This window comes from Schistocerca nitens, chromosome 4 (genome assembly GCF_023898315.1).
Source record: "Schistocerca nitens isolate TAMUIC-IGC-003100 chromosome 4, iqSchNite1.1, whole genome shotgun sequence".
Taxonomy (NCBI): domain Eukaryota; kingdom Metazoa; phylum Arthropoda; class Insecta; order Orthoptera; family Acrididae; genus Schistocerca; species Schistocerca nitens.
Genome location: NC_064617.1, coordinates 777112295 through 777135620, shown reverse-complemented (window position 1 = coordinate 777135620; position 23326 = coordinate 777112295). Strand labels below are relative to the sequence as shown.

The 23326-nt window shown below is 40.7% G+C and overlaps 2 protein-coding genes across 8 annotated transcripts in view; one reads left to right on the top strand and one right to left on the bottom strand.

The window, feature by feature from the left end:
• LOC126253133 (translation initiation factor IF-3, mitochondrial) overlaps positions 1 to 1356 on the bottom strand; it is a 29589-nt gene extending 28233 nt beyond the window's left edge. The window contains exons 1-2 of one of the 4 annotated variants that reach the window (XM_049954270.1): positions 1234 to 1356; positions 518 to 1150 (exon numbers count right to left, since the gene is read on the bottom strand). In XM_049954270.1, the coding sequence (XP_049810227.1) occupies positions 518 to 1150; positions 1234 to 1323 (723 nt within the window). In that variant the 5' untranslated portion in view covers positions 1324 to 1356. The remainder of the gene's footprint in view (positions 1 to 517; positions 1151 to 1233) is intronic. The other 3 variants (XM_049954271.1, XM_049954272.1, XM_049954273.1) reach the window with 3 other exon arrangements.
• LOC126253131 (translation factor GUF1 homolog, mitochondrial) overlaps positions 1296 to 23326 on the top strand; it is a 159577-nt gene continuing 137546 nt past the window's right edge. For 2 of the 4 annotated variants that reach the window (XM_049954268.1, XM_049954266.1), the window contains exons 1-2: positions 1296 to 1521; positions 1607 to 2144. In XM_049954268.1, coding sequence (XP_049810225.1) covers positions 1406 to 1521; positions 1607 to 2144 — 654 coding nt within the window. In that variant the 5' untranslated portion in view covers positions 1296 to 1405. The remainder of the gene's footprint in view (positions 1522 to 1606; positions 2145 to 23326) is intronic. The other 2 variants (XM_049954265.1, XM_049954264.1) reach the window with 2 other exon arrangements.

Here is a 23326-nt window from a genome sequence, read left to right as displayed (position 1 = left end):
TATACTGTTAAAGCAAACAATTATAGAATTTGGCCCAAAAGTTTCCTATGATAATAAGGAATAAATGGTCACATAAATGCAACAAACTGCGTAAACAGCTTCAACAGCTTTCATATACCTGCAAACCAGGATTTGCACAAGGTCGGGCTATAAGAAATGTTAGTAACGAAAAGCAACTGATTCAAATGCAACGATTTTCCATCCAAAAGATGTAAGCCATTTAACATGCATAAGATGCACTTAATTAGAAAATGAGGAGGGCATCTTCCACCAATGCATCTTACAAATTCGGAAGTAAACTGTGAAAACTTGATTTGAAGTAAACTTTAATGTACCATGTAAGCAGACCTGGCATCCTACAGCACAGTAATACAAAATTTTCTCCCTTGGTAGTAAGAAAATCAGAAACACAGGTGGCAAGGATTGTTACAACACATGGCCATTCAGCTACAAGTACTCAAAACAATGGTTACAACATTCAGCAAATTTTCATAAATAAGCACATCTTGTTAATCACCTGGCAGTTCATTTCTTGGGAACTTACACTTTTTGACTGATCTGGCTCATCACCACTAATAACAACTCGTACTTCAAAGTTCTTAGCTAACCATTTAGAAATGTTCTTCAATCTTGCATGTAAGTCATGGTCACCTATTTTAGTCGTCAATGGCAACAGTTTGGAACCTTTAAAACCGGTATCCTTTTTCAATTTCTTTAGATCTTTATGTCCTTTCTCTTCTTCTAGATACTGGGATTCAGTAAGAAGCTTGTACACAGGCCTCTGTTGGCTTGAATCTAAATCTGTTACTTTTAGTAATTTTAAATCACGCCTCTTTGATAGCTTTTGTGCTTCTTCCAGTGAAACTACTGAAATACTTCCGTCCGTACCATGTAATGTAATTTTAGGGATATGTGGTTGCTTTTTTTTCGTTCCTATACTCTTGTCTTGATTTGTTTCTAATTCTTGTTTTGTAGCGTAATTAATGAAACCTACATTTTTCCATGGCACTGCGTGTGACAATAGAGTTGCTGGGATGATATGACACCTATCATTCGTAAAGTGTTGTATCAGGCGCGTACCGAAACACAGACTTTTGATGGTTCTACTAGCCATTGGTATGCACTCGTTTTTCTTCCATGCACACAGTCCCTGTTAAAACATTTATGTTAATATTTACACATTCATACACTGTCCTTATTACTGAATTACACCGTTGTGAAGTAAGCACTAACCAGCGCGACTGATCCTTCTATATACAAACAAACCAAAGCAAATATTCTAAAGATAGTGCATTTTTGGGGTTCACATTTGTTTACAAACATTTCAATCACAGTTGTGTTGAGGTATGACAATGGATGTGGTGGAAGTTGTGTGACACAGATAGCGCATGTTTGAAAACAGGAAATGGGCTTTGTATATCGTACCAGCATTACGTTTTGTTGTAAGAAACTACGTATTCGTTTCCCATATTCAGTGCGGGCGGAAAGGAAACAATGGTTCCGTTTTTCTCAGAGGTTAATGTACGCGTTTTTATACCGGTACCCTACTGTAACAAATATGACAGTGTTCAATAATTTCCTGTTAACAATACCTGTCATTTTGCAGGAACGTCGCAGGCGCAGATTCGGAGTCAAGAAAAAACAATGGAGAAATTAACACTGTAGCTGTTTCGAATATTCGTAACTTTAGCATAATAGCGCATGTTGATCATGGTAAAAGCACTTTGGCAGACAGACTTCTTGAAATTGCTGGAGTTATAGACCCAGTCGAAGGACAGACTCAAGTTCTTGACATGTTGCAAGTGGAAAAAGAACGTGGCATAACCGTTAAAGCCCAGACTGTCTCATTGAGTTACAAGTATAAAGATCACGAGTATCTGTTGAATTTAATTGATACGCCTGGACATGTTGACTTTTCTAATGAAGTGTCAAGATCGTTAGCAGCATGCCAGGGTGTCATTCTGTTAGTGGACGCCAATCAGGGAGTTCAGGCGCAAACAGTAGCCAACTTCTATCTCGCATTCTGCAGAGAGTTAACTATAATTCCAGTTATGAACAAAGTTGATTTAAAAAACGCCAATCCAGATGCAGTGACAGAGCAGCTGAAGACTTTGTTTGGCATAAATGAGAAAGATGTTCTAAGGGTAAGTTGTATGCTTTCATAGTCTTGACTCCGTGAACAAGGGTTCCCTTGTTCCGGTCTCCTGGACAGCTGGTACCATAGAGATCAATCAACTTCGGGCTACAGATGTTTCTATCCAACGACTACCGACAGTATCTACATAAATAATACAGTACCCATGTGTGTAGTATCCATTACAAAGTCACTGCTTGACGTACCATCCCAAAGAAGTAAGCACAAGACTAGTGTCAGTATTGTGTGACAAAAACACAGCTTGTTCTGCCAGCAAAAGTGTTGGTTTTTAGTGTGCAGAGTTTGCTTCCTCCACTCCAGAACACTTGATTGGGACGTTATGAACAAACAGTACCTGACTATTTGGTCTGAGCTGTCCATAACTAAGTTTATTCAGATCAGGACTGTCTTCTCTGCCTGCCGAGACAAGGAGGAGATTTCATTTTCTGTCAATGTATGAATTTCATTTTCCATCATTGTATGAATTCCATAATATGAGATCATGGATAAAGTTGCTAATGATATCTCCAGCAGAGGGAATACTGTGGCACAATGTGCCATCCACCTGCAAGCAATCTCCTCACTTTTGAAGCATGAGATCATGCATCAGTGGTAGGAACAGTGACTGGTGTTGCGGAATAATGAACTTCAGCTGATGAAACCAATGACCACACCAAGGCCTCTGTCCTTTCACCCACTGAGATATGAGGACAGAAATTTCATGACCTTCTAGAGAAGGAATGCCCTATGGCTCATTGGTATCCTTTCCACCTGGAGGACCCACCAATAGATATTACTGTTTGTCACACTTACACGTAGGTTCATGCCGAAGACATACAAGTAGTTTTTCATGCCTTTACTGATTTCAAGGTCCAGTAAGCTTTTATGGGAAGCCCATTTGCACTGTGGAATCATTGCTACTTTGTCTTTCTTGCATCTTCCTGCTAAATGTATTCTACTTCTGAGACAGCTTCCACTTCTTCAGGTCTACATTTAACATGTAGACGTGCAAGGGTATAGAGGAATGTTCATAAGAGTCATTGCCTTTGGCCAGGGACATAGAAGACATATAGAAAATACCGCAAACAATATGGCGACTACAGTGTGATATGGATTTTTTCGTATGGGCTTAACTACAGATCAGTCTGTCATTGTAACTAGCTTTTTTTTTTATTATCACATTTGTTGGCTTCTTAAACTCACAACCAGACTATCACCTTCCAATCTAACCTAGACCTCTGATAAAGCTCTATAGGCCTAGATCAGTCCTCCACCACTTAAAGGTTTATTTAATTTCCGTTTTGGGGGCTTTACCAACTCACAGCCAAACAGTCACATTCCAACCTAACCTACACCTCTTTTTTTTTTTCTTTCAAATTCATTGACTATGCCAACTAACAAGAAAAATATGAATATCTGCACCAAAAGATGATGTGACCACAGCTATTAACATTATGTCACTGGCTAAAGCCAACGACCCATATCGGACATTCCTCTTGATCCAGCTTGCAGTATGTCAAACTGCTGTACATGTTATTACCATAGTTTTCTTTTAATCATATTGCAGCCTTCAACTTGTTGGCCGTAGTTTGTTTCATTAAGCACCTAGCTTCGTTCTTGTTAACTTTTCACCATCATTTCAATGTCAACAACAAACTGTTTCTGCTGATTTTCTGTCCGTGACAAATAACACAGCCTTTAAACATGCCTCAAAATCTGCAGGATAGCATCACAACTTGCATACCAGTCTTGTTGATTTTCACCATTTATGAATTTTGGAGGAATTGATAACTTCTTCCAACATGAAGCTTTCTATGTGCCAGTTGCAGTAGAGGGGCTGCAGCTTCCATTCACTGAGTGTTATTGGTGATTTACTGACCCCATTATCCTCATAGATTATTGCAGACTCTTCCATTTCTGCCCCTATATCTTGGGCAATGACAGGCAGAGCTTGGCTTCCCAAAAGAGAGGTTAGCTTGGCTAGATTCAGTGCCTTCCTTCAAAATAGATGTTGTGTACCTGTAAACTATCCATGCCGCATGAACTGTAATGCTTGGGGTCTTTTACCTGACTGAATAAATTCATTCATTATGTTCTGTAGATCCCATCAAGAAGGAGAACCTCCAGGGATGTGGAAATAGACAAGGAACACATTGACAAAAGACTAGGAAATTTTAGTTACTTAATCTGTATATGGCATCAACAATAAACTATCAATATACTGCTTTGGTCTATTCATGCTTCTACCAGCGAAATTTAATCAAGTAAACTACAAAGAAAGTTCCAACTCTGAAAAATGCTGGTTCTTCTCAGTATATAATTATTCCTTGCAGTATGGTGTGCTGTTCTCAACCCAATCAACAGATTTAGGTTTTTTGTAGTTTCCATAAATCACTATAGGTGATTCCTTTTAAAAGGTCCAGTCTGATTTCTCCTCAAATCCAAGGCCATGCTGCAAATAAAATAATCTTGTAGCAAGTATTATGTTAAATTATATTCTACCTTCCTTTGTATGTTACTTTTAGAAGCTATGAGTACTAAAAGTTTATAAACAAACAACAAATCCATTATTAAATGCTTTTATGTTTGGAATAGGAATAGTTTTGAAAAATGAACCTTCTTCAGATTGATGTTAGGATAACTTTGTTTTTGGTCTTACATGTATATAATTTTCTGAATCAACAGTGGAAAGTCCAGGATGGAATGTCACAATATTATGAGAGGAAAGTTGCTACTCACCATATAGCGGAGATGCTAAGTCGCAGATAGGCACAACGAAAGGACTCTCACAATTATAGCTTTAGGCCGTTAAGGCCTTTGTCAATAATAGACAGACATAAGCACACATACATACACACACAGTTTCAGCTGCCTGAGACTGCAGTCATGTGTGTAAGTTGCATTTGTGTGTGTGTGTGTGTGCGCTGTCGTCTATTGTTGACGAAGGCCTTAATGGCCAAAACCTTTATTTGTGTCAATCTTTTTGTTGTTCCTATCATGACTCAGAATCTCTGCTGTATGGTGAGTAGCAACTTTCCTTTTCATAATATTGTTACATTCCGTCCTGAATTTCCCATTGTTTGAAATAGTCAGTTTTCATTTACTTGACATTCCCACACTCCTTTTTGTGTTACAGTTATTATTATTGTTGTTATTATTCTTTCTTCATTTCGGAAGACTGAGTCAATTCAACTGTCTCTTTCTTGAGCTTTAACTGTCACCCAGTGCTCCTACATTCATTTCCAGTATTGTACTTTTTTCTCTTGGGCACATGACTTTCCTGTCTTTAGCTTCGGTTTTTCCTGGAAACTATCATTTATTTGTAATTTTTCCTTATGTGGATCATGCTCCTGAACATTTTTAGGAGTAATTTGCTATTCTCATAGAATTTTTTTTTTTCACTTGTGTGAACTATGCCCCTATGGGCTCTTTATCCTGAAAGTAAATTGATATCCTTTTAGATATCCTTCCTGGGCTCATTCATCTCATATCACTTACCTCCAGCACGTGTTTATGTATTTTGTGGTTGTGACACCTTCTGTACTCACTTTCCGACATTGTTCTTCCTTTGGCCTCAAGTTTTCTTCCTTTGGCCTCAAGTTTATCCATTACATCTTTCTTGTTCATGCAGATAGCCTCTGCTGCATATAGAACCTCCATTAAAATAACAGTGCAGCAGTGTCTAATTTTGACACGTAAGATGCTTTAATAAGTTGAAAGTCGATTTCCATTTTGTTAATGCATGACATGAAAGCTTCTTTCTTTGATGGGTTAGGCTCTGTCCATTCACCTAGGTATGTAAGTTTTTCTGCTTACTTTGTGGCCAAGATAGATACGAAGCCCATGCCTACCACAGTAGTACAAGTGTATATGCCAATTAGCTCTGCAGATGACGAAGAGATTGATGAAATGTATAATGAGATAAAAGAAATTATTCAGATAGTGAAGGGAGATGAAAATTTAATAGTCATGGGTGACTGGAATTTGATAGTAGGAAAAGGAAGAGAAGGAAACATATTAGGTGAATATGGAATGAGTGTAAGGAATGAAAGAGGAAGCCGCCTAGTAGAATTTTGCACAGAGCATAACTTAATCATAGCTAACACTTGGTTCAACAATCGTGAAAGAAGGCTGTATACATGGAAGAAGCCTGGAGATACTGGAAGGTATCAGGTAGATTATATAATGGTAAGACAGAGATTTAGGAACCAGGTTTTAAATTGTAAGACTTTTCCAGGGGCAGATGTGGACTCTGATCACAATCTATTGGTTATGCATTGTGGATGATTGGAAAAGAGCACAGGTAGCCCCAGTCTTCAAGAAGGGTCATCGAGCAGATGCGCAAAACTATAGATCTATATCTCTGACATCGATCTGTTGTAGAATTTTAGAACATGTTTTTTGCTCGAGTATCATGTCGTTTTTGGAAACCCAGAATCTACTATGTAGGAATCAACATCCATTCCGGAAACAGCGATCGTGTGAGACCCAACTCCCTTTATTTGTTCATGAGACCCAGAAAATATTAGATACAGGCTCCCAGGTAGATGCAATTTTTCTTGACTTCCGGAAGGCATTCGATACAGTTCCGCACTGTCGCCTGATAAACAAAGTAAGAGCCTACAGAATATCAGACCAGCTGTGTGGCTGGATTGAAGAGTTTTTAGCAAACAGAACATAGCATGTTGTTATCAATGGAGAGATGTCTACAGACGTTAAAGTAACCTCTAGCGTGCCACAGGGGAGTGTTATGGGACCATTGCTTTTCACAATATATATAAATGACCTAGTAGATAGTGTCGGAAGTTCCATGCGGCTTTTCGCGGATGATGCTGTAGTATACAGAGAAGTTGCAGCATTAGAAAATTGTAGCGAAATGCAGGAAGATCTGCAGCGGATAGGCACTTGGTGCAGGGAGTGGCAACTGTCCCTTAACATAGACAAATGTAATGTATTGCGAATACATAGAAAGAAGGATCCTTTATTGTATGATTATATGATAGCAGAACAAACACTGGTAGCAGTTACTTCTGTAAAATATCTGGGAGTATGCGTGCGGAACGATTTGAAGTGGAATGATCATATAAAATTAATTGTTGGTAAGGCGGGTACCAGGTTGAGATTCATTGGGAGAGTGCTTAGAAAATGTAGTCCATCAACAAAGGAAGTGGCTTACAAAACACTCGTTCGACCTATACTTGAGTATTGCTCATCAGTGTGGGATCCGTACCAGATCGGGTTGACGGAGGAGATAGAGAAGATCCAAAGAAGAGCGGCGCGTTTCGTCAGAGGGTTATTTGGTACCCGTGATAGCGTTACGGAGATGTTTAATAAACTCAAGTGGCAGACTCTGCAAGAGAGGCGCCCTGCATCGCGGTGTAGCTTGCTCGCCAGGTTTTGAGAGGGTGCGTTTCTGGATGAGGTATCGAATATATTGCTTCCCCCTACTTATACCTCCCGAGGAGATCATGAATGTAAAATTAGAGAGATTAGAGCGCGCACGGAGGCTTTCAGACAGGCGTTCATTCCGCGAACCATACGCGACTGGAACAGGAAAGGGAGGTAATGACAGTGGCACGTAAAGTGCCCTCCGTCACACACCGTTGGGTGGCTTGCGGAGTATAAATGTAGATGTAGATTAAAACTGAAGAAATTGCAAAAAGGTGGGAATTTAAGGAGATGGGACCTGGATAAGCTGAAAGAACCAGAGGTTGTACAGAGTTTCAGGGAGAGCATAAGGGAACAATTAACAGGAATGGGGGAAAGAAATACAGTAGAAGAAAAATGGGTAGCTTTGAGGAATGAAATAGTGAAGGCAGCAGAGAATCAAGTTGGTAAAAAGACTAGGGCTTGTAGAAATCCTTGGGTAACAGAAGAAATATTGAATTTAATTGATGAAAGGAGAAAATACAAAAATGCAGTAAATGAAGCAGGCGAAAAGGAATACAAACGTCTCAAAAATGAGATCGACAGGATATGCAAAATGGCTAAGCAGGGATGGCTAGAGGACAAATGTAAGGATGTAGAGGTGTATATCACTAGGGGTAAGATAGATACTGCCTACAGGAAAATTAAAGAGACCTATGGAGAAAAAAGAACCACTTGCATGAATATCAAGAGCTCAGATGGAAACCCAGTTCTAAGCAAAGAAGGGGAAGCAAAAAGGTGGAAGGAGTATATAGAGGGTCTATACAAGGGTGAGGTTCTTGAGGACAATATTATAGAAATGGAAGAGGATGTAGATGAAGATGAAATGGGAGATATGATACTGCGTGAAGAGTTTGACAGAGCAGTGAAAGACCTAAGTCGAAACAAGGCCCCGGGAGTAGACAACATTCCATTAGAACTACTGACGGCCTTGGGAGAGCCAGTCCTGACAAAACTCTACCATCTGGTGAGCAAGATGTATGAGACATCCAAAATACCCTCAGACTTCAAGAAGAATATAATAATTCTAATCCCAAAGAAAACAGGTGTTGACAGATGTGAAAATTACCGAACTATCAGTTTAATATGCCACGGCTGCAAAATACTAACACAAATTCTTTACAGACGAATGGAAAAACTGGTAGAAGCCAACCTCGGAGAAGATCGGTTTGGATTCCGTAGAAATGTTGGAACACGTGAGGAAATACTGACCCAACAACTTATCTTAGAAAATAGATTAAGGAGAGGCAAACCTACGTTTCTAGCATTTGTAGACTTAGAGAAAGCTTTTGGCAATGTTGACTGGAATACTCTCTTTCAAATTCTAAAGGTGGCAGCGGTAAAATACTGAGAGCAAAAGGCTATTTACAATTTGTACTGAAACGAAATGGCAGTTAATAAGAGTCGAGGGGCATGAAAGGGAAGCAGTGGTTGGAAAGGGAGTGAAAAAGGGTAGTAGCCTATCCCCGATGTTACTCAATCTGTAAGAGCAAGCAGTGAAGGAAACAAAAGAAAAATTCGGAGTAGGAATTAAAATCCATGGGGAAGAAATAAAATCTTTGAGGTTCACCGATGACATTGTAATTCTATCAAAGACAGTAAAGGACCTGGAAGAGCAGCTGAACGGAATGGACAGTGTCTTCATAGGAAGATATAAGATGAACAACAATAAAAACAAAACGAGAATAATGGAATATAGTCGAATTAAATTGGGTGATGCCGAGAAAATTAGATTAGGAAATGAGACGCTTAAAGTAGTAAAAGAGTATTGCTGTTTGGGGAGCAAAATAACTGATGATGGTCAAAGTAGAGAGGATATAAAATGTAGATTGGCAATGGTAAGGAAAGCATTTCTGAAGAAGAGAAATTTGTTAACATCGAGTATAGATTTAAGTGTCAGGAAGTCGTTTCTGAAAGGATTTGTATGGAGTGTGAAACGTGGACAGTAAATAGTTTGGACAAGAAGAGAATAGAAGCTTTTGAAATGTGGTGCTACAGAAGAATGTTGAAAATTAGATGGGTAGATCACATAACTAGTGAGGAGGTATTGAATAGAATTGGGGAGAAGAGAAATTTGTGGCACAACTTGACTAGAAGAAGGGATCAGTTGGTAGGACATGTTCTGAGGCATCAAGGGATCACTAATTTAGTATTGGAGGGCAGCGTGGAGGGTAAAAATCGTAGAGGGAGACCAAGAGATGAATACACTTAACATATTCAGAGGGATGTAGGCTGTAGTTCGTACTGGGAGATGAAGAAGCTTGCACAGGATAGAGTAGCATGGAGAGCTGCATCAAACCAGTCTCTGGACTGAAAACCACAACAACTACAATTTTTCATCTACATCTACATTTATACTCCACAAGCCACCCAACGATGTGTGACGGAGGGCACTTAATGTGCCACTGTCATTACCTCCCTCCTGTTCCAGCCGTTTATGGTTCGCGGGAAGAACGACTGCCAGGAAGCCTTCGTGCACGCTCGAATCTCTCTAATTTTACAATCGTGATCTCCTCGGGAGGTATAAATAGGGGGAAGCAATATATTCGATACCTCATCCAGAAACGCACTCTCTTGAAACCTGGACAGCAAGCTACACTGGGATGCAGAGCATCTCTCTTGCAGAGTCTGCCACTTGAGTTTGCTAAACATCTCCGTAATGCTAGCACGCTTACCAAATAACCCTGTGACGAAACGCACCATTCTTCTTTTCATCTTCTCTATCTCCTCTGTCAACCCGACCTGGTACGGATCCCACACTGATAGGCAGTACTCAAATATAGGTAGAACGAGTGTTTTGTAAGCCACCTCCTTTGTTGATGGACTATATTTTCTAAGGACTCTCCCAATGCATCTCAACCTGGCACCCGCCTTACCAACAATTAATTTTATATGATCATTCCACTTTAGATCGTTCCGTACGCATACTCCCAAATATTTTACAGAAGTAACTGCTACCAGTGTTTGTTCCGCTATCATATAATCATACAATAAAGGATCCTTCATTCTATGTATTCGCAATACATAGAATTGGTCTCTCCCCTGCACCAAGTGCCTATCCGTTGCAGATCTTCCTGCATTTCTCTGCAATTTTCTAATGCTGCAACTTCTCTGTATACTACAGCATCATCTGCGAAAAGCCGCATCGATCTTCCAACATTCCCCTGTCACACGCCAGAGGTTACTTTAACGTCTGTAGACATCTCTACATTGAGAACAACATGCTGTGCTCTGTTTGCTAAAAACTCTTCAATACTGCCACACAGCTGGTCTGATATTCCATAGGCTCTTACTTTGTTTATCAGGCGACAGTGCAGAACTGTGTCGAACACCTTCCGGAAGTCAAGGAAATGGCATCTATCTGGGAGCCTGTATCTAATATTTTCTGGGTCTCAAGAACAAATAAGGCAAGTTGGGTCTCACACGGTCGTTGTTTCTGGAATCCATGTTGAATCCTACTGCGTGAATTCTGGGTTTCCAGAAATGACATGATACGTGCGCAAAAAACATGTTCTAAAATTCTACAACAGATCGATGTCAGGCCTATAGTTTTGCACATCTGCTTGACGACCCTTCTTGAAAACTGGAACTACCTGTGCTCTTTTCCAATCATTTGGAACCTTCCGTTCCTCTAGAGACTTGCGGTACAAGGCTGTTAGAAGGGGGGCAAGTTCTTTCGTGTATTCTGTGTAGAATCGAATTGGTATCCCATCAGGTCCAGTGGACTTTCCTCTGTTGAGTGATTTCAGTTGCTTTTCTATTCATTGGACACTTATTTCAATGTGAGGCACTTTCTCGTTTGTGCAAGGATTTAGAGGAGGAACTGCAGTGCGGTCTTCCTCTGTGAAACAGCTTTTTAAAAGGTGTTGAGTATTTCAGCTTTATGCATGTCATCCTCTGTTTCAATGACATTATCATCCCAGAGTGTCTGGAAATGCTGTTTCGATCCACTTACTGATTTAACACAAGACCAGAACTTCCTAGGATTTTCTGTGAATTCGGTACATGGAATTTTACTTTCGAATTCACTGAACGCTTCACACATAGCCCTCCTTACACTAACTTTGACATCGTTTAGCTTCTGTTTGTCTGAGAGGTTTTGGCTGCATTTAAATTTGCAGTGAAGCAGGAGAACTTCGCATTAGTTTCCTAACTTTGTTATTGAACCATGGTGGGTTTTTCTCATCCCTCACTGTTTTACTTGGCATGTACCTGTCTAAAACGCATTTTACGATTGCCTTGAACTTTTTCCATAAACTCTCAACATGGCCTGTGTCGAAACAGAAATTTTCGTTTTGATCTGTTAGGTAGTCTGAAATCTGCCTCTTATTACTCTTACTAAACAGATAAACCTTCCTCCCTTTTTTTATATTCGTATTTACTTCCATATTCAGGGATGCTGCAATGGCCTTATGATCACTGATTCCCTGTTCTGCGCTTACAGAGTCAAAAAGTTCGGGTCTGTTTGTTATCAGTAGGTCCAGGATGTTATCTCCATGAGTCGGTTCTCTGTTTAATTGCTTAACGTAATTTTCGGATAGTGAACTCAGTACAATGTCTCTCAATGCTCTGTCCCTACCTCCCGTCCTAAACATCTGTGTGTCCCAGTCTATATCTGGTAAATTGGAATCTCCACCTAAGACTTTAACAAGCTGAGGAAATTTATGTGAAATGTATTCCAGATTTTCTCTCAGTTGTTCTGCCACTACTGCTGCTGACTCAGGAGGTCGGTAAAAGGAGCCAATTATTAACCTTGCTTGGTTGTTGAGTATAATCTCCACCCTTAATAATTCACAGGAACTATCCACTTCTATTTCACTATAGGATAAACTACTACTAACAGCGACAAACATGCCACCACCTGTTGCATGCAATCTATCCTTTCTAAACACCGTCTGTGCCTTTGTAAATATTTCGGCAGAATTTATCTCTGGCTTCAGCCAACTTTCCATACCTATAACGATTTCAGCTTCAGTGCTTTCTATCAGCGCTTGAAGTTCCGGTACTTTACCAACGCAGCTTCAACAGTTTACAATTACAATACCGATTGCTGCTTGGTCCCCACATGTCCTGACTTTGCCCCGCACCCTTTGAGGCTGTTGCCCTTCCTGTACTTGCCCAAGGCCATCTAACCTAAAAAAACCACCCAGTCCAGGCCACACAACCCCTGCTACCCGTGTAGCCACCTGCTGTGTGTAGTGGACTCCTGACCTATCCCGCGGAACCTGAAACCTCACCACCCTGTGGCGCAAGTCGAGGAATCTGCAGCCCACACGGTCGCAGAACCGTATCAGCCTGTGATTCAGACCCTCCACTCGGCTCTGTACCAAAGGTCCATTGTCAGTCCTGTCGACGATGCTGCAGATGGTGAGCTCTGCTTTCATCCCGCTAGCGAGACTGGCAGTCTTCACCAAATCAGATAGGCGCCGCAAGCCAGAGATGATTTCCTCCGATCCATAGCGACACACATCATTGGTGCCGACATGAGCAACCACCTGCATAGGGGTTCACCCTGTACCCTTCATGGCATCCGGAAGGACCCTTTCCACATCTGGAATGACTCCCCCCGGTATGCACACGGAATGCACATTGGTTTTCTTCCCCTCCATTGCAGCCATATCCCTAAGGGGCCCTATTACATGCCTGACGTTGGAGCTCCCAACTACCAGTAAGCCCACCCTCTGTGACCGCCCAGATCTTGCAGACTGAGGGGCAACTTCTGGAACAGGACAAGCAGTCATGTCCGGCCGAAAATCAGTATCAGCCAGAGACAGAGCCTGAAACCGGTTTGTCAGACAAACTGGAGAGGCCTTCCGTTCAGCCCTCCAGAATGTCTTTCGCCCCCTGCCACACCTCGAGACAATCTGCCACTCTACCACAGGTGAGGGGTCAGCCTCAATGTGAGCAGTATCCCGGGCAGTCACAGCCATAGTCCGATCGGGGGATGCGCGGGACGAGCTGGCCGTCCCCGACAAACCCCCGTCCGGACCCCCACAGTGATGCATTCCCATTGGTTACAGCCTCAAGCTGTGTGACCAAAGCCAAAACTGACTGAAGGTGGGAGCGAAGGGATGCCAACTCAGCCTGCATCAGAAGACAGCAGTCACAGTCCCTATCCATGCAAAATACTGCTGTGCAAAGAACATCATGAACTAATCTACAGAGAGCACAAACAATTCGACACAAAATTTAAATGGTTATTAAAATACAAGACTGCCTCGTGAATGCAGTAATTTTGCTACTTGCACACTGCTCGGCGGCTGAAGGATAACTGTACTATCAGTAACGTACAAAGACTATTTGAAAGAAATAAACAAATGACAGATGACTACGCGACTTTACGCGTCACAGATATTAAAATGCAAATCTGCCCTACCAAATTACGAAACTACTCAATGATTTGACGGATGTAACTAAACAGGTGCACTAAGAACACTCAAACAAATTTTCAACTTGACTACTACACTTATATGAATGCTAAATAAGCCACTTGCTGCTACTTGCGCACTGCTCAGCGGCAGAAGTCTTTTCATAGTACGACCTCCAGTTCTCTTGGTTCTGATTTTAAATTTGTCATAAAGTGTGTCTGGTCATAGGAGATTTGAATCACAGCCTTCACTGCCTGTGTCTTCAGTTCGTTAAGTTGTTTTACGGCGTTATCTATGGAGTGTGTAAAGCTCACTAGATCACCCACAAAGACTGGACTGTTAATTGTAAGATTCATATACTTGTAGCCTAGCCTTACCCCATTTTCTGCTCCTGAATTATTCCACTATCATATGACCTTTTCCAAAACACAGTTGAAGAGAAAAGGTGATAGTCCATCTCCTTGTCTCACTCCTGTCCTGATTTCAAAGGAATCAGATGTCTCTTCGTTGGATTGAGCAGGTGTTGGTTAGGGTTTGCTGGATAATCACTTTTGTCTTGTTATCTAAAACAAACTCTTCAAGGATTTGAAATAGGGTAGTTTGATCGATTGAATTGTACACCTTCCTGACATTGATGAAAATCCTCACAAATTCCATATTCCTGTGTTTCAGGTATGAATAGGGTGGACTTCAGATTCATAATCTGGTCAGCACATGATCTTCCTTTCCTGAAACCCCTTTGGTAACTGGCTATAGCCTCTTGTAGCTTGTTTCTGTTGAACTTATTTTTTCTGTGAGTAACCTTATTGTTGTTTCTTGATCTTCAAATGGTAGTGATCTGAGTCTAGGTTGGAATTTTTCAGAACCTTTACATTCTGGATACCACATTTCGCTTTCCATGCGATGGTGACATGGTCAATTTGGAATTCACTAGGGTTGGAGTTTGGAGGCGTCCGGGTCTTCTGTTTTCTGATCTGATGTTCAAAAGCAGATCGTTCTCCTGTCAGCTGGGAAGTTTCCAGTAATCATATATTTTAATCTCCAAGCAGATTGATGGTGTGTATAATATATAACAATAATTATAAATGTTTAGATATATGGAAATAATGAGATTAATTTTTCGGTGTATCGGCAAGCACAGTAAGCTGGTCTATGCCCGTAAATGGGTAAAGAATCTTTTCATATTAGTTCTACATAGATGAAATAGCCTTTCTCTTGTTGTAGATTTATGCTTACCATTTAATAATACTAGGTCCTATCGCCATATCCACCTACAAAATCTAGATCATGTCCATGATATTGTAATCGGATCTTCTTGATAACTCCGAAGTACACAGGTGGGCTTCTTGGATTTTTATGTATTACATTACTACTTGGGATAATGACTCGTACAACTTTACTGGTAAAATAATGCTATTTTCTATAAAAAAATATGGACTTTTTATTCATTCTCTCAACCACCATGCCGATTACGCTCTAAAATAGCATACTTCTACCTGTGTTCATTAACAGAGAGCGAGCTCTTCCTCTCACCGAGGAACAGGAAAAACATCTTATGTTTTTTAACACTCGAAAGTCAAAAATACATGACGGTAGGTGCAGGCTCTATGCTGGGCTACCACTTCACATTTTCTCTTTGCCTTTGAAGAAAACGAAAACATAAAAGCAAGAAATGCAAAACATACATCACAAATGCCCCCCTACTGTTACTGTCAGAAACAACTCTCTTTATTTAGGGAGACAGTATACAGTAGCCTTATTTACATTGGGGCTCATGGTTTGGTCACTTGGTGCAAGTCAGTGGAGTTTCAATACCCTTATGCTAGTACAAGTATATTTACAAAGCTTCATTTCTTTGTCCATTGCAAATTCATACACATAAATACATTCACATATATTTATATTACATAATTGCATGTCCATGTTGTGCTACCGTCTTAGTTTCTTCTTCTTCTTGTTTCGAATGGGCCTACTTTGGACCACACTTGTTCAACTTTTGGGCTTTCATCTTTGCCCAGTACTGTCGCATCCTCTTTCGGTGTAACTCCTTCCTTTCTTCTGTCCAGGAGGTACCTTTTCTCTGGGGCTTTTCCTGAAATCCTTGGACTTCCTTCAGGGTGTATCTCACAGACTGTCTATTCTGGAGATCAGTTATCCGCAGTTCTTTACTGTCCTTCTCTGTTTCTGTCAGCCAAGTGGTTCAAACCTTCTTGTTTTGCCAGAAGGTGAACAGATGGTTGGTTAGTCCGTTTTGGAGGCAATCTTGCAACATGGCTATAGATAGCTACCCTTCTTTTGAAACTTCCTGGCAGATTAAAACTGTGTGCCGGACCGAGACTCGAACTCGGGACCTTTGCCTTTTGCAGGCAAGTGCTCTACCATCTGAGCTACCCAAGCACAACTCACGCCCCGTCCTCACAGCTTTACTTCTGCCAGTACCTCGTCTCCTACCTTCCAAAAGCTGTGAGGGCGGGGCGTGAGTCGTGCTTGGGTAGCTTAGATGGTAGAGCACTTGCCCACGAAAGGCAAAGGTCCCGAGTTCGAGTCTCGGTTCGGCACACAGTTTTAATCTGCCAGGAAGTTTCACATCAGCGCAACTCCGCTGCAGAGTGAAAATCTCATTCTGCTACCCTTCTTTTTCTTACACAGTCAGAGAGCTTCTCGATATGTTCGTAAAGCTCCGAGTTATGGCGCCTTCTGAATTCCCCAGCTTCTTCTACCTGGCCTAGGATCTTCCTGAGTATTCTCCTCTCTTTGACTTCCAATTTCTCCATCAGAACTCTCTGGTTCATAGAAAGACATTCCATGGCATACAGGGCTTCTGGTCGTATGACTGATGCGTAGTGCTTAAGTTTCAGGTTGCGTGCCAGGCATTTCTTGTTGTAGGTGTTCATAGTCAGTTGATAGGCTAGTTCCAAATTGTTGACTCTCGTTAATAATGACATTTTTTCTAATAAGTTGGGTTCAATCCATTCGCTGAGATACTTAAATTTCTCAGTCCTTTTAATCTTTCCCTGGTCTAGTAACATCTCTTTGTTAGCTTATTTGATGTTGGTGAAGAACTCTGTTTTCTCCAGCAACGCTTGAAGACCCACTTTGGCTGCCTGTTTTCTGAGGAAATTGTTGCCATTTCAAGAGAATCAGCAATCAGTGGCATGTCATCTGCAAAAGCCAGGCAATCTACAATCAGTTCTTTGTTCTTACGGCCCAGGTAGCCACCACTCTGGACACCCAAATTGGTCAGTTGTTCGCACCATTCTCTCACAACCTTTTCGAGGACACAGTTGAAGAGAAGAGGGGAGAGTCCATCCCCTTATCTCACTTCTCACTCCAGTTTTTATCTCGAAGTTTTTTGAGATCTCACCTTTAAATTTTACCTCCGAATGGGTGTTTGTCAAGGTTTCTAGAATTATTCTGCAGGTTTTGTTGTCTAGTCCTAATTCCTGGAGTATTTTGTTAAGCGTTTCTCTATCAACAGATTCGTAGGCCTTCTTGAAATCAACAAAGGTGACAACCGCTTTGCGGTTTCTCATTTTGGAGTATGCCAGTACCGTTTTAAGGTTAGGGATCTGTTCGGCACAGGATCTGGTATTCCTGAAGCCTCCTTGATATTCTCCCAGTTGACTGTACAGTTCATCTTCTGCCCTTGTTAATAATGCCTGAAAGAGAATCTTGTAAGTTACCGAGACAAGATAAATTCCATGGTAGTTGTTCAGATCAGTAACATCTCCCTTTTTGTGAAGGGGATGGATCAGAGCCATGTTCCAGCCAGGTAGTAATTTCCCAGATGTTCTGTGGATGATCTCGGTGAGCATTCCCATGGCATTACTTCTAGCACATGTCCAGAGTTCAGCAATGATAGAGTCCTCTCCAGATGCCTTATTATTCTTGAGAAGTTGAATGATTTGTCGAACTTCTTCCAAGGAAGGAGGCAGTGAATCCAGGTGTGGTGTGGTTTGTTTGTAGTTGAAGTCTTCACTGGGTGGAGAACAGTTGAGTAGGTTTTTAAAGTACTGAGCTAAGAGGTGGCAGTTGTCCTTGTCGTTAAAAACCAGTTTGCCCTGTGAGTCTCTGATGTGGAGGCTTGGTGGATTGTATTTTTTGAGTGTCTGCTTGAAGGTTCTATAGAAATCTCTGGAGTTATTCGTAGCAAAGTGCTCTTCGATTTGGGTTAGTTGATTTTGTGTGAAGGTCCTTTTGGTTCCTCAAATTATCTTAGCTGTTAGCCTTCTGTGTTCCAAATAGTTCTCCCAATTTGTCTTCATTTTCTTACAATTCCACTTCTCCCAGAGTGTCTGTCTTCAGGCTATTCCACTGTCACAGTCTTCATTCCACCACAGATGCTTCCTTCTTCTTGTGAGGGGGCGAGTTCATTGGCCGTCTTCACAAGAGTGTCCTTCAGTTGGTCCCAGCTGTTGAAATCTGTACCATTGAGTCTCTGGCTTAATTCTTGATTGTTCTTTAGTCGCTCTATGTCAAATCTCATTATCTTGGGGGTTTTGTGTACTCTAGTGTATCTAGGCTGGAGTCTCATTTTGATCTTTGAGAGGTAGCGGTCTGAGTCCAGATTGGCACTTCTCAATACCTTCATATTTTGTATTTCCTTTTGAGATTTTCTTGAAATGGCCACATGATCTATCTGGAATTCACCCAAGTTGGTGTTAGGTGAAATCCAAGTCTTCTGTTTCCTTGACAGGTGTCTGAAGGCTGTAGACTTCATGACCAGCTCAAAAGTCCTACACATATCCACCAATTGTTCCCCATTGCGGTTAGTTCTCATATGTGCTGGATAGTTGCCCATTATATTTCTGTACTTTTTCTCTCTTCCCAATTGGTCATTGATGTCACCAAGCAGTATGACGGTATGTGTCTCTAGAATTTTAGAGAGAATATCTTCTAAGTCTTCCCAGAATTTCTCCATTCTGTCTGGATTGTGTCTGTTGTCCTGGTTGGTTTTGGCATGTACATTGACTACACTATAGCCCTTGTTAGCACTTTTGAGGGACAGGATGGATACATGACTGCCTGGGAAGGTTAATTCAATGACTGAATCCAGTATCTTGTGACTGATTATAAATCCTGTACCTAAGTGGGGTACGTTCTTCATTACCTGCTCACACATTTCTCCTTTGAGGATTCTGTATCCTTGGGCTCGAAGGCACGATCATCTTCAAATATGGTTTCCTGTACTGCTGTCAGTACTACATTGTGCTGTGTAAATGAATCGATCAGATGTTTCAATTTACCCACTTTGAGCAGTGAATTAGCATTAAATGTTGCGAAGAAGCCTTGCTTGCTGTCTTGGTCTGAGTTTATGTCCGGTGATTTCAGGATGCTCTGACTCCAGAATCCGAAGGTCCGCTAACATCACCTAGGGTGACAGTGAATTGGTTACCACATGGAGTAGTGCATACTGTCTTAGTTTTTTATTCTTGCATTTGTTAAGCTGTATGGTGTGAACAGGGGGAAAAATTTAAATTTCTTAAACTGTCCTTCCACCCTGTTTTAAAAATTGTTTTTCTCATTTGCTTCTGGTTCATTGGCAATTCTGAGAAGGTGTCCTTTCGGCACATGCTGTCTCATTGTTTGCTGTACTTATCGCCAGCAGCAGCTCAGTGTTTAACGCGCCTGTCGCCATGTGAGCAGCAGCACTGCCCGTAAATCCATTGTATTTTTTTACCACTTCACATACATACATAAATGGTTCTCCTTCAAGAATAAAATTTCACATACACTTTACATAGACACAGACACTGACAATAATAAAGTTGAGAAATAAATGTACAATTCACATTCAAATTTCATATACGGACTCCATGACATGCACCATCTTACACACTAATATGTAAATTGGAAGTAATCTTGCATTTATTCTGAATATTTGCAGTTTCTTTTCTTGTGTTGCAAGACCGACCTCCTGCATATTTTTATCTTCACAACTACATATAGAAAATAGTACATACATTTTACATAGGCATAGACATTGATATTAATAAAGTTGACTAATAAATGTACAGTTCACATTCCATATATGGACTCCATGACAGGCACCATATTACACACTAATATGTAAATTAGAAGGAATCTTGCATTTATTCTGAATATTTGTATTTTTCCTTTCGTGTCATGGAGGACTGACTTCCTGCCCATTTTTACCTTCACAACTACACACAGAAAATAGAACATACATTTTACGTAGACATAGAGATTAACAATAATAAAGTTGACCAATAAATGTACAGTTCACATTCACACTTCATATATGGACTTCATGACATGCACCATCTTACACACTAATATGTAAATTAGAAGGAATTGGCATTTATTCTGAATAATTGTATTTTTCCTTTCTTGTCGTGTAGGACCAACCTCCTGCACATTTTTACCTTCACAATTACACATAGAAAATATCTACCAGCACTACTCACTACATGGAAAAAAGAGGATTTGTCAGGGTCTACTTCATAGATCAAGCTACTTCTAGGATTGTTACTTTTAGTGCATTGTTAGTGTACTTATCCTATCCCTGGCATTTGATAAATTTTCATACTGTGTACATTATTTATAAGTGCTCATTTGTGAGCGAGTATGGGGAATGTTTTATCCCTTGACAATCCTGACTTCACCACTGCTTATTAATCATAGTAATATTTCACTTTCATGTACACATATTTCAAACTGTATATCTGCGTTATTGATGTGATGACAAATACATGTTTACCTTCGTAACGTGTGACTTAATTTTACTGTATTTTTTTCATGGGTAATTCCACTCGTAATTCATTCACTCTATGGAAGAAGGTGCTTATGTTGAAGTACTGCTTTTGCTTCTGCATGTGTCAGGAATTCAGTGTAGAAAATATTGTTTCACTGCATTTTGTATTCATCCCTCACATGAACTGTATATCATATTTTCATTTATATTCACCTTATAGTTGCTCAAGCTGTAACAGATAGTCGCTAAGGAAGAAGTTTTCATACTAAGTTGTTTTTCATTCTGATGTATGTGTAGCAAATTACTGTGCTGTGGCGTACGTTAAATGTACCGCGTACCTTTGTTACTATTGACTTCACTGACTCTTCTTTACTCTTCACTACTTCTTCAATATGTTCATTTTCACAATTATTTACCATATGTGTATCATCATACTTCGCTTTCCACACTCATTAAATCATTCATTCTAAGACTTAAAACTATATAATCTATGCCTTTTTTACGTCACTTTCATGGCCCTTTCCTAGGTACCCCCGTAATATTCATCTTCATATTCATTGCCGTATACCCATATAATTATTCATTAAAAATCTTCCACATAAATCTTCATTTATACCCATATATTACTTGTGGGGGTTGTCACACTGACACCACCCCCCTATTTATTTCTTCCCACAAATATAAACAAACTCATATTACTTTAATACACTTTCATTCTCTTCCTAGTTTAACTCCATGTATGCCATGTCACCACGAACATAGATTAACTAATTAATACCTCCAGTTGAATCTAAAATCTTTCACACTCTCTCTACTTCCAAGTATTATCCAGCAGTGAAATTTCATTTATTTCTCCATATTGTTTTTTAAACACATAGTACTGTGGCGTATGTGGAGGAGGCCCTGCCGGCGGTGATAGAGAGCACTGGGTGCACCCGACTGCAAATTGTTGCTCATGTTGGCACCAATGACTCCTGTCATCTGGGTTCAGAGGTCATTCTCAGTTCATACAGGCAGTTGGCGGAGTTGGTGAAGGTGGAAAGCCTCACTCGCGGTGTGGAATCTGAGCTAACTAATTGCAGTATCGTTCCCAGAACCGATCGCGGTTCTCTGGTTTGGAGCCGAGTGGAAGGCTTAAACCAGAGGCTCAGACGATTCTGCGGAGATCTGGGGCACAAATTTCTCGACCTCCGCTATTGGGTGGAGAAATGTAGGGTCCCCCTGAATAGGTCAGGCGTGCACTACACGCAGGAAGTGGCTACAAGGGTAGCGCAGTATGTGTGGAGTGCACATGTGGGTTTTTTAGGTTAGAGAATTCCCTCCCTAGGCCTGACAAGATGCCTCCTGAGATGCGGCAAGGTAGAAGCAGGCAAAATGCAACAGGGAATAACAATATTAATGTGCTAATAATAAACTGCAGGAGTGTCTATAGAAAGGTCCCAGAACTGCTCTCATTAATAAACGGGCACAATGCACACATAGTACTAGGGACAGAAAGTTGGCTGAAACCAGATGTAAACAGTAATGAAATTCTAAACTCAGATTGGAATGTATACCGCAGAGACAGGCTGGACAGTGAAGGGGGAGGCATGTTTATAGCGATAAGAAGTGCAATAGTATCGAAGGAAATTGACGGATATCCGAAATGTGAAATAATTTGGGTCCAGGTCATGGTTAAAGCAGGCTCAGACATGGTAATTGGATGTCTCTGTAGTCCCCCTGGCTCAGCAGCTGTTGTGGCTGAGCACCTGAAGGATAATTTGGAAAATATTTCGAGTATATTTCCCCATCATGTTATAGTTCTGGGTGGAGATTTTAATTTGCCGGATATAGACTGGGAGACTCAAACGTTCATAACAGGTGGCAGGGACAAAGAATCCAGTGAAATTTTTTTAAATGCTTTATCTGAAAACTACCTTGAGCAGTTAAACAGAGGACCGACTCGTGGGGATAACACATTAGACCTTCTGGTGACAAGCAGACCCGAACTATTTGAAACAGTTAACGCAGAACAGGGAATCAGCAATCATAAAGTGGTTACTGCATTGATGATTTCAGCCGTAAATAGAAATATTAAAAAAGGTAGTAAGATTTTTCTGTTTAGCAAAAGTGACAAAAAGCAGATTACAGAGTACCTGCCGGCTCAACGCAAAAGTTTTGTCTCAAGTACAGATAGTGTTGAGAATCAGTGGACAAAGTTCAAAACCATCGTACAATATGCGTTAGATGAGTATGTGCCAAGCAAGATCGTAAGAGATGGAAAAGAGCCACTATGGTACAACAACCGAGTTAGAAAACTGCTGCGGAAACAAAGGGAACTTCACAGCAAACATAACCATAGCCAAAGCCTTGCAGATGAACAAAAATTACGCGAAGCGAAATGTAGTGTGAGGAGGGCTATGCAAGAGGCGTTCAATGAATTCGAAAGTAAAGTTCTATGTACTGACTTGGCAGAAAATCCTAAGAAATTTTGGTCTTATGTCAAAGCGGTAGGTGGATCAAAACAAAATATCTAGACACTCTGTGACCAAAATGGTACTGAAACAGAGAATGACAGACTAAAGGCCGAAATACTAAATGTCTTTTTCCAAAGCTGTTTCACAGAGGAAGACTGCACTGTGGTTCCTTCTCTAGATTGTCACACAGATGACAAAATGGTAGATTTCGAAATAGACAACAGAG